Source organism: Manduca sexta, chromosome 5 (genome assembly GCF_014839805.1).
Source record: "Manduca sexta isolate Smith_Timp_Sample1 chromosome 5, JHU_Msex_v1.0, whole genome shotgun sequence".
Classification (NCBI taxonomy): Eukaryota; Metazoa; Arthropoda; class Insecta; order Lepidoptera; family Sphingidae; genus Manduca; species Manduca sexta.
The window spans coordinates 1,937,872-1,950,413 of NC_051119.1; the positions used below are offsets into that span (position 1 = coordinate 1,937,872).

The 12,542-nt window shown below is 36.1% G+C and overlaps 1 protein-coding gene and 1 long non-coding RNA gene across 2 annotated transcripts; both read left to right on the forward strand.

Annotated features, from left to right (window-relative positions):
• The first annotated feature begins 623 nt into the window (after nucleotides 1–623).
• LOC115446258 lies at nucleotides 624–3,227 on the forward strand. Its single transcript, XR_003938890.2, has 2 exons — nucleotides 624–799; nucleotides 1,643–3,227. It is a non-coding gene; the product is annotated as an uncharacterized LOC115446258 (long non-coding RNA).
• A 2,074-nt stretch (nucleotides 3,228–5,301) lies between these two features.
• On the forward strand, nucleotides 5,302–11,767 carry LOC115446261. Its single transcript, XM_030172856.2, has 4 exons — nucleotides 5,302–5,437; nucleotides 7,936–8,072; nucleotides 8,381–8,464; nucleotides 9,023–11,767. The coding sequence occupies exons 2-4, from the start codon at nucleotides 7,940–7,942 to the stop codon at nucleotides 9,223–9,225; spliced, it is 420 nt and encodes a 139-aa protein (XP_030028716.1). The 5' UTR covers nucleotides 5,302–5,437; nucleotides 7,936–7,939; the 3' UTR covers nucleotides 9,226–11,767.
• Nucleotides 11,768–12,542: the final 775 nt, after the last annotated feature.

A 12,542-nucleotide genomic window follows, 5' to 3' on the forward strand; every position in this document is an offset into this window, starting at 1 on the left:
TACTAAAAAAATAAATAAGTAAATAAAAAGATAAAGAAAATTATAAGTAAGTATTCTATTCGAATAAATAAGGATTATCTTGAATTCTGCTAAATTCTACAACGTTTTCGAATCGACCGCTTAGTCTGGGAGAACTATTTAGGAGCCAAATCTGCTCAGATGGTAGAAATCTTACACAAATGTTCACTAACGAGTTGGGCGTGAGAGAGGCATCGGTGTCAACCAGCGGGACCACGCGTCACTCGGCGAAAAAGCGCGGGAAGTGGCCGTGAGTTGTCCGGCGTGGCAACATCATCATCCGCTATACTAACATTTTAATTTAACGCGCCCTAATGCAACGTATCGGCAACATCACACTTTCAGTCAGAAATGCATTCACGCACACGCCATATTTACTCTAAACGACAAAATGATCAATAGATTTGTAAACTAAAGTTGGGTCACAATATTTGTTATTCATGGATGATTTTTGGCACAATGTTAGCAGAGGTTAAGAAGAATTCGTGGTTTTATTTACCCTGATGACCCTGTATAAATTACAGAGCCGAAGTTATTGATATTTATCAATACCTGAAACTTGTTCATTGTTACAACTCTACGCATTATTATAAGCCGCATGTTTTGAATCGACGCCTGCGCAGGGCGCAGTCACGTGGTTTACTTGAGGAAAACCATTTTATATAAGTACAATCCGCAGTATTATTGGAATATGACATAAGTCCCCTGGTGTTTAGGTTTACGTGTGATAGTTACAATGCCACTAGCAGAGGGCGAGTCAGCCACCACGCCCACTGAACCTGTGAGTGTTAATATTATATTTAGTTTTTTTATTGCTTTGAATAATAAATAATCTACTCGTGTCCGAAATTTCATCCTTATCCGTTCAGCAGTTTCTGCATTTAGCTCTAACAAACATCTAAAATAATTTTACAAACAGGTATGGGCGTCGTGAGGGTATTGCAAGGGGATGCACGTGGCATCTATCACAAAAAAATAAGTCACGGAATGACAATAGGAACTATTGACCACAGGATTTTATTATGGTTTAGCATATACAAATACATGAGTGATTTTTATTTGAAAAAAAAATGCTATTATGTAGTACCTACTTATAATGTGAAGATGCAGATGCGACTCCCTAAAATCTTGGCGGCGTCTATGCAAACAAGCGCATTAATAATATTAGGAAATATAGTATGTATGAAAATAAATATAGTATGAAGCGGTGATAGCCTAGTTGGTTGTGGAACGGACTGCCAAGACGAATGTCCGCAGGTTCAAATCCCAAGGGCAAATACCTTTGACTTTTCTAAAAATCATAAGTGTATGTTTTGTGAATTTATCGTTCGCTTTAACGGTGAAGGAAAACATCGTGAGGATACCTGCACATCTGAGAAGTTGTCTATAGGAATTTCGAAGGTGTGTGAAGTCTACCAATCCGCACTAGGCCAGCGTGGTGGACTAAGGCCTAATCCCTCTCAGTGGTAAAGGAGGCCCGTGCTCAGCAGTGAGCAAGTATATAATACAGGGCTGATATTATTATTATATATAGTATAGTAAGATAAGCTAAGATGATCACATGCCCTCGTGTGATTGATGTCGTTAGCGCCACGCTGTGTCGTTCATCCAGTTGTTATCGCAGGAACATTGCGAGGTGGTCGCCGGAGTGCTGTATCTGTTGCTGGGCGTGGTGCTGGTGGGAGCATACGTCTTGTGGCGGCGACGGTTGTGACCTCGCCCCCACTGCTGCGATAATACAAGGCGTGCAGTACACCAAATGGAATAGCATCGACCTTCAGCGTGAACTGTCAAGTAGAACGTCAATCTATCCTGGACCCTGGTTTCCAATATATACTGTATCGCAGCATTGAATTAGTTATTTAGGCGGTAAGGCGAAATTCCTCACCAATCGATATAATTATGGCAGTCAGTTTAAACTGTGGCATTGTGACGGCGTTGACACTTTGTGTATAGTGCCCGCTATGCAGACGGATGTAAATATCCTACAACCATCGTTGTCGCATCACCTCGCCACTCACAACTTCATTTCAGCCAATCAACATTTGGCAGATCAAAATGTAGAGAGAAATTTCTCACAATTCCTCCTGGTCTAATCCCAGTCCAATGTGCGATAAGCGTAATATAATTATCACGAATCTAGCTTCTATCAAAGACCATTCTAACGTCAACTACCCTTGTTGGGTTAAATTGTTTTTATTTTATAAGTGTTAAGATTTGATGTCTGTTTTCTAAATGATGTTAAATGAAATAAAATAGTAGACACATCAGGAAGCCGCGCAGTAACTTTTATAAATGTTGGAAAAGTATTTATTAATTTCAGTGAGATTTTGAAGTGAGGTGGGCACTTCCTAAAAAGCTGCGCCGATAATATTTACGCTAGACCAAATAGGATTCAATAGAAAGCCTAGACTAAAAATTTGATGTGAATAAACATATTATTATTATTTTTGTTATATTTACTATAATTATTTGGTATGTTTTTTTACTTACTATTTATTATTAAGGCCTGATTTTTTAAACATTAATCCCCTTATTGTATTGCGTTCGGGGTACGATACTGCTCTGACGTCCCGGGTTCGAATCCTGGGTCAGGAAAAGTGATATTGGGTTTTTTGCTTAGTGTTACTCCGAAGTCTGGCATGTATGCCCGCGATGGCGACAGACTTGTCCCCTATCACGTTATGGGACGGAACATATAGGTGAAAACTGGCTGCCCTAGTTATACCTCTACCTGAGATGAAAGGTATGACGTATCTATGTATGTGTGTAAATGAGAAAATGTCTGGATATAAAAGTGATTATCCTGGTTTCATTCATACAACATTATTGTATCTGTTTATGTTGCATTTTATACTAGAATAACTTTTCTGGTGATTAAAGAATCGGTGTCACGTTTCCTTCGACTCTTTCCACACAACAATATTATATTATTGTAGAAAAGCTTTGGTACCTATTCGGAACAAGTTCCACAAACTAGTTACAATATAATATTAGTTTTAAGCTTATAAATAGTATTTGGAATTTAAAGTTGTGGATAAACTATATTTATATGATATAATATATTATAATTCATTCTTATTTTTTATTCAGATACAATTTTCATGGATGCTGGTTGACTGGGACAGAATGTTTACGGCATTAAGTCCACCTGTGTACAATATATAATTGCATGTAAAATGTAAATAAATAAGTTATTATGAACCTTTGAATTATAAAAACAATAAACACATTTAGTACTTACTTATTTTTCTAGGATAAAAGTGGAGTAATTATACAACAAGGCTATTTTCTAAGCCATCGGTTGTCAATCCTCTAGAGGCGTGATGTCCCTTTAGTGGGGGTAGAGTGCGCGTGCGCGAGGCAGGACCTCCGGCGCCGTTGTGTCGCGTCTGCTGCCGACCCCAGGGCTGGCACTAGGATCCACATTGCGAGTTATAGCTTGCTTTAAAGACTCCAAAGCACTTGATAGTAAGTAAATTTGGATTCAGATAAAAAAAAAAGTAACCTGGAACGCGATACATCCACGTTAACGGCGCTAGTAAGGCACAATTTTCGCATTGTTTAAAGTAGTAGTTACTCGAGCGAATATATATATCCTCCCCTCCAGCAACTTACGCAATACGAAATCTAGAATAACAAATTTGATTAATATAATGATTTCTTATGTTTCCGCGAATGTTAGACATTTAAATTAAACTATTTTACGTCCCCGCCGTGACCATGAAGTCTGCAAAGTTTCGAAACGTCGGGAGAAAAGTAAAATATTAAAACGGCGATGAAATTCGTAAAATAGTTTAATTTAATTGTTTGATATATTTATAAGAGGAGCTTGCGGATCATCATTGGGATACTGAGTGATTACTATCGCCTATAAACATACACATTTTTTAGTAAAGGGACACAATACACAAAGGAAGTAAGTACTTGAGAGTCCGCGACACCCCTGTGTGGTGTCGTCGCCGGCGCCGCGCTGTCGCCGACACTTGTTGCGAGCGGCGCGACGCACCTCACCCCCCTCTGTCTTCACATCTCATCTGGTATCATGGGGTCGCTGTTAAGTTACACGCCCTCACATACTAGGAACAGTATGGCAACATTTGTTATTGTTTTATTAAAATTTTTATCGCTGATTTATTATTATTATTAGTCTTATTTTTATATGGTTGAAGCTCAGTGGCAGTGGCGAAAGGTAAAATCTTCTGAAAAGGAATCCAACACAACATATAGATACTAATATACATGAATGCGTTCTGTAAATCATTCTGATAATAATTACATAAGGGGAAGCCGGCAGGAGTCGTGTTATATGGACCCTCCGCCATTGCTCAGTGGAGATATTAAACACATCTTATCTGCTTCATGGTGTGCCTGTTTATACCGTTAAGAAATCAGCCTACTGCGATGTTATAAATAAGTATGAAGAATTTAAAAAAATCTCTGTTATAAGCAGCGGGACGCACTAATGCAATATCGCCTTACTGTTCTCTCACAACTCAGTGCTTGTCGAAGACAGTGCTGCGGAGTAAGTGTGTGTCACGCACCAGCTCAGTCACCGTTGAGCCTCGACCCTGTCTCCTCCTGCATCATCCTGCATACACTGGGCTAAGAAACTCTAGTTCCTCATAAATGCTATTGTTAAGTGATCTTTGAAATTACGGTGAAGTGGTTTTTTGTGTTATTGTTATGTGAAATGTGAGTATAAATTAATGTGTATTGTTTGATCTATTTTAATTAATAAAAAATATTCTGTGTACTTAAAGAATACATAGATTTTTTAAAATTTGTTTGAGTTCAATCACAAGGCTGCGGGAAAGTAATATAATTATGATCTACGATGTTACACTTAGAGTGGCTCACTTCACCCCTAAAAAGTCCATAGTATAGTGTTTTGAAAACACTTGATCAGGCGTTATAGGTCATTGCAATAATTATTATTATAATGATTGTCTATAAAAAAATAAGATTTCCTAAGCCCACTACTGAACACGGGCCTCCTAGAACTAGTTAACACTGAGAGGGTTTTTAAATAAGTATAAATTCAAAATTTGGTGCGTTTTTAATTATAATATAGTGCAATTTTTTACCCTAATAAAAATACACAAAAGCTCTTTACAAAAATTGAAAAATATTAAAAGTAGTATATTTGGTTTAAGTGTTTGCAAGTGACATACGGGGACTGTCGTTTATTGAAGACTTTAAGTTTGACTTTAAGGTAATCTGTAACCAGTGAAAAAGTTCTACAGTCATAAAGGATTAAAAAATATCGCAAATTCATTTATTGGAAATATCTCTATGTGATACTAAGCCTGTCTGTTTGTGTGATACTATGAAGTTTTATTTAACAGATGCGCTGAAGCTAGAAGCTATGAGCGGGCGCGGAGAGCAGTCCTCCTCCGCGGCCAGTTGATCCTCTCACGTATGTATTGCTTTTTATACCTCGCTATCAGTCACATCATAGGACGGAATAAACAAGTCTAATAGTGGGCAGGTGTGTACGTGCGTGTGTGATCTGACTCACTGACGTAGCAAGGGATTTCCACTAGGTAGGGGGTGTGATCTGAGCGAATATTTTGACTATCTATAAGGACAAGTTCAATGGTTGAAACGAGCTAAGACCGAGCTGGCTTTGAGTTCAATTCTCCAGCGTGAGATATGTATCGCTGATCCGCAAATATTTTTGCGAGCCATGACAAACGGCATACTTTACAATTACCATGATGCAGTTAAAAACTGTTTACTTTTACATACGTTATGTTCATAGGTCCTTATGTTGTCTGTCTGTTTTGCTGTTGGCTATCAGTAATTGTGTTAAGAGGTCAGGTTTATGTTTATTTACGGTAATATCAGGTATCAGAATACTATGTAGTAGCATACGGAGTTGAACATGAGACCTCAGCATACATACATACATACATAACATCACGCATTTATCCCCGAAGGGGTATGCAGAGGCGCAACTAGGGCACCCACTTTTCGCCAAGTATGTTCCGTCCCATGATGTGATAGAGGGCGAGCCTATCGCCATATCGGGCACAAATTCCAGACTCCGGGCTGATACTGAGCAGAAAAACCCAAATAACCTCAGCATTAATATAAAATTCACCATAGAAGCATGTAACAGTTATAAAAAAATATTTTTGCAAGACTGTTATAATATTCTGTTTCATATTTTTTTTCCGGCAGACTCTTTCACAAAAAAGGAATCAGAAAAAGTTTCGTTAATTAATATGATATAAATTTCTAGGCGTTTCTCTAGGTTCACGGCACCACCCACACCATTCTCGCTTTCCAGAACTCATAAATAGCGATATGTTATTTAGTTTGGACGGGAAGTACGCATTCATTATAAACATTTGGCTTAAGATTTTGGCAGCATAAGTGCAGTGTTTATTGTTATGTGACTGAAGGCTTTGTTCTCGACTTTAAAACTTTTCTCGTTTTGAAATAAAAACGTGTAATCAGACTTACTATTGTAAGGTTTTGAAAGAAAATAAAATATAGATGTTAATAAATTATTATATTCAGTTTATAAACCCCAACACTCTGATCGTTATTCATATAGATTTGTTAATTGAGCTATCAACCTTTAATACTCTGGCAGCACAGCAGCATAAAGGAATAACGATCAGAGTGATGGCAGTTACAAGTTGACATTTTTAAAAAAATATATAAAACGAAAAAAGAATGGCGATAGGCATTCCGCCGTCTGAACTGGAGAAGGAATGATTGTTATGTTGAAATAGTTTAAGTATCAAGTTTGTCTCTAAGCCAGATTGGCAATTTATATTAAAATATATAAGTTCAATATAATTATATACTTATTAATAGTGCTGGTGTGGTTTCATTATTTGGAACGGTTGGATTGCTTACTACACTATATACATTTTGTTTTGCATAATATATTAAATAGGCGACCATTTTGACCTTACAACACATACAAATCTTAAAACTGTCCAACTACTTTATAAAATACACAAATTCTTGCATAGTATTGAGTATATGATACGATGCCACGTGTGTGCTACGACGCTACTTTTAGAGCTACGAGTCTTGTTAAGCTTTCTTTGCTACGTCGCTACGACATTCCAGTGCTACTTTCACTACGCATTGCGTGAGCTACGATCCCTTGCGCTACGAACGACGCGATGTAACGCGTTGCAGAAACGTTATGGAATTTAAATAAATATCTTATATTAATTAATAAAAAATTGTACTGTTTCAGTAGATGTTATTAAAATTGACTTTGTTCATTTCTAATCTTTGTAGGTTTCAATAACATGCATGGTTGAGAAATCAATTAGGTATTTTGTTTGATTCTAAGGTAGAATAAAGGAATAAGAAAGTTTCTATTCGAGGGCTACACCATTTATTTCGGGATTTTTTGTTACTAATTTTATTGGTCTAATCTTGTACCTCAAAACAGTAGAGAATTCCGTGAAAATTTAAAAATGATTTTAATGATTATGTTTGTGCTGGGTCTGATATACCTTTTATTTGAATGAAATAATTAAGAGCTCGCTTCCAACAACTTATTTCGTGCCTTTGGTACCACACCTAATTTATATAAAAATGAAAATATGTTACATTCGAAAAAGTATACAAGCTGTAAAATAGATGGTTGCTAATATGTTTTTTTATCATAATTATATTTAAATAATTGATGCTTAATATCAGCCCTGAATTTGGGATTTCTATCTAATATGGCGATGGCTTTGTCTCCTATCTATTTTTGCGAGAATACATACGTCAAGGAGTGCGTGGCTTATATGCGCCTTTGCCTCCCCTTTTAGAGACAAAGGGAATGGAAATCTGTGTGTGTCTGGTATCTTGGTATCCGTTCCATTAGGTATTTCTCGCCTCACACGTATAATAAATGTATAGATAATAAATCCACTGTAATGTGTGATTGTGCAGCGCGATGGGGTCGAGTGTGCCGCGCGGCGCGCGCCCGCCGAGCCACGTGGCGTACTACGTGGCGCTCGCCGGCATCCTCGGCCTGCTCGTGCTGCTCTGCTTCTACTTCTTCTACTACTTCATCAGGAAGGTCAAAGGTTCGTTCACACGTGAACAACACTACGTTTTCTAGTAGAGGCGTGAAACTAAGGACTCATGTTAAATGATCTCAAATATGAACATTTTTACCCAGCCTTAATGTAATAACAGCATTTCGTTCGCTGGGAGGGAAGGCCCAATCAGGACTTGGTTACAGATAATCCTAATTATAATTAAACACGTCACACAAATACATTTAATATTCAACATCCAGCCGCAGCAAAAAGTCAAGATAGGATTGAAAACAAAGATTGTATGTAAATGGTGTGGGTTCCTATGCTATGTATGCTTACTGTTGTGATTACAGAGCTGTCGCAGCAGGACACGCCGCTGCAGACGCCGACATGCCGCGCCCCTCCCGCGCCTGTCGCCACCTACCCCGTGCAACCAGGTACCCACATATTATTAAACCCAGGAGTCATTAGCAAAGGGTCCATATAACCCGATTCTACTGTCATCCCTATATGTAAAATATATGTAGAATCTAATTATCATTAGAACGATTTGCAGACTGCATCCATGCATATTAGTATCTATATGTTGTGTCGGGTTCCCTTTCGCTACTGATAGGGTTAAGTCTTAAGGGGCTGTGGTCTTACTTATGATGGATAAATCTGCTTTGTATTACTGTACCACTGCATCGGCCTCCTTTACCTTTCAGAGGGTGAAGGTTTTATTCGCCCAAGTTGACCTAATGGAGACTTCAAATACCTTCGAAATTCTTGTGATGAATTCTTTGATATGTATGTTTTCTCATATTTTCAAATTAAAGCGTGTGACAAAGAATGCCCGGGGCATAGAAAAGTTATAATTGTGTTGCTGGGCATATTATTTGTTTAAAATTTTCAATATCCGCACTTAGCAAATCCGGGGATATACTCTCAAAGACCGAAAGACCCCTATGGATTGTTAAATGTCCATCACCGGTAACCTTACTATCTTCTTGCAGTAGTTCGAGACAGCGCAACCGCCATGGCCAAGCTCTGCAAGCAGCTCCCAGCGCCAGCCTCTAAGGGAGACACCGTGTTCCCTACCTCCACCTCCCCTGCCGCGCTCCACACCGACACAGGGGACGGAGTACCGGCACCACAGCCAGAGAAAGTACCCGCTCCAGCGGCGGCCACGGTACTCGAGACTGATCTTGTTAGGTAGGCAGTTTACGAAGGACTATATTAGTCTCTTTCATTTCTTTTATGGAAGAGAGAGGAGACATTTTCTAAATAAAGTGCTTCGACGTTTATGTGATTACGTCGCTTTAGTAAATATGGACAATGATTTCTAATGTACGATTCCTATAATCGATGTAACCGCTGCCGTCAAATCTATAGTGAAAATGAACCAATCAAGGTAGAATATAATATTGTTTGGTTTATTTTTATCATCAATGGTTCGCAGTTGAGATATTTTTTTAGAAATTAGTGGAAAAGCATACAAAATAACGGTTTTTTATAGGTAAATTTATATGCTCGAACTCAGGCAAGTTTCCTAACTGACTATAGATTCTATAGCAATTATGTCAAGAGTATAGTCTGATTTGGCAAATTATTTAAAGTCCAGGCGATGCAACTCGGACGCTTCGCTTATTATTGTTGTTCTTGTCATCAATTATAGTATTTAGATCGTGTTATTGTTATTTAAACTATGACCAGATTATATTATTGTTATGTATGTAGTTAAAAACTTGTGTGTGTAATAACTTGCTAAATTATTAAAAGGTGTATAATGAAATCGTCCATGTGTAACGGAATTTTGGAAAAGTATTTAGCTTTTTTCGTAAAATGTATATGAATTTTGTAAAATATAATATATATTTAGTATAATTGAAATGTATTTTCCAACTGTAATTAGTATAGGACCAATTAAAATATTTAATTAGTTTGTATGTATCTCAAATTATTTAATAATTTTGGCTAAAATATTACAAGTGCCAGGACTTTATGGGTCAGGAGGAGTAGGTATGTTACATTATTCTATATTTAAATTGACTATGACGTATTTAATTGAGAAGAAAAACGTATTCATTGGTAGTTAGAAAGAGACAAACATAATAGATCTGCACTGTTATCAGAATATTTCCCGTTAGAATATAGATTCTAACGGGAAATAAGGAAAAATAAGCATGTAACGCAAATATAGAATAATATCCCTATATCTTTTAAATTCATTCTCTAACAATGACTAGTTTGTGAATTAAAAATAAAGAAAAAAATATACTTATTAGCATCAAAAGTGTAAGACAGTTACAAAATTTAGATAAACTATCTACAATTAATTTAAGCATATTAATGCATATAATATTGTATATTAGTTAGGCTCAGTAACATCATGATTTTTTTTTATTTTGCTCTTTACGGACATGTATTAACAAAACGAGCTCCTTGCTCGTCTCGTAATTTTTGTATATAAATACTTACTATATTCACAGCTACTTTAAATACATTGACCGGCCGAAATTACCAAACGGTCTCAATTGCTATCGACGATAGCGAATATGGATCAATCACAACAGTTTGTTACGACTCATTTCATTGGTTAATTTTCGGCGCCGTCATTTAATTTCACAATTAAAACATTGATTCTACCGCGATTTTTTGCTTGCGAAAGATGCGTATGCGGTGTCTAACTTAAAGTATGGTTATGTATGAAAGTTGTATGTAAAGCCGTCCATCGCTCGCCCTCATGTATACGCTTTATTAATCCGCGCCAATGTCATTCCCCCTTATTCATAGACGTTATTTATCTAAGGACGGAGCATTGCTGTGATAACAAGTCTGTTTCTCAGTGCTGACGGCATGGCAGCCTTCGCAGTGCGTAGCCATAGGGCCGTTGTGATTGCTTAATATTGTTGTACCTCAATATTAGCCTAATACAGCTTCACTCCGCCCTTAGATAAAAAACGTCTATGAATAATAGGGTTAATGTTTATTTGTTACCGGATAAAATTAATAAACGGTGTTCGCTATCTCCGGAAATATCGCTGTTTTGGATCAATAAATTTAATATGACGTTCAGTATTAAATTAGTTTAATTGGTTTGTTTTCCAGATAGATCTGCAGATAGCAAACAACATTGTTTATTAATTTTCGCCGTTATTTGTAGTTGTAAGTATTAAAATATAATATAAATTATATTCAAAATTGTACTCAATTTTATAGTAATTTAAACTAAATATTTGTATTAAAAGGCATTCATGTGAAGTGATTCTTATGTATTAGATAAATAATGGCATAAATTATTAATATTTAAGGTATAATATTGCACTTGATATCAAACATAGTGCTTCACTGAACATTATGACTTCACATCTTATATGTGGATGTAAGCTGAGTGCAGTCCTCAGGAATTTGATTCAATGTTCTTAACATTGCTACTGTTTATACGCAGTCGCGCTAAGCGAGTAAGTAAGAGAGACGAGTAAGTAGCTAGGCGAGCTACTTACTCATCTCGTTCTTCATTGTATAAAAAAGCTTTGATACCGTAAATCAAATTATGTAAAATATAATATAAATATTAATAATTTTATTCGCATATAGGGTTATATTATATTTAGATCTAAAAACACAATCTAAGTACGTGATGGCACGTAACAAGAGTTGCTTGTAATACAGGACCACATTTGGGGCAGTAGTGTGGGGGGTCCGTCAAGTTTCTGTACGTTTATACGCTTACTGTATTTATTTTATAAATAAATGTTGTTTACTTATTTAATGTGTGTTTAATAACAGTATCACCCAGATTTATACCACTACTGATCTTTACCTTCTTTAACCTTTTTTTTATTTATTTATTTATAAATCATGGGATAAGAAACGGATACACAATTTGTATAAAATCAAATAACATAAATAATAAATGTGTAATTCATAACGTTATCCTCAAATTAGTTTTAGACGAAATTATTTGATTGATATTTGAACAGATTGTCCAATTTAAGGTGATTAGTCGATTTGATATCTAAATTCTTATAGATAAATTATATTTGATGCAAAATCTTTGCAAGTCGTTTTTCTTCGAACGAGCGAGCGATGTAATAATGTAATTTTGAAAAGAACCATGCGATTTCTTTAGCTTTAAACTTCACTCGAGTCCCACTTCAGTTATATAGCTTATAATTTGGTAATAAAACAACTGTAACTTGGAACAAAATTTATTGACATCAAAATATGTTACAACGCTTAGAATATTAAGAGGCAATACTGAAAAATAAAGTGAAAATTAATGACTATTAGAAAACACAATTCAAAACATCGATGCGCTTGTTTGGCAATTAATATATATCCAAGTTATATATACTGCTTTCAAAAGGATAAAAAACTTAAATTATGTAATGAGAATTTCGTATTATACTCAATTTTTATGACACTGAATATAATAAAATTAAGTACACTTGTACTACGTATGCGATGTTTTTGCAACATTAATCACAGGAAAATAGTTCAAGTCTAAATATATAAATAAGTAAAATATTA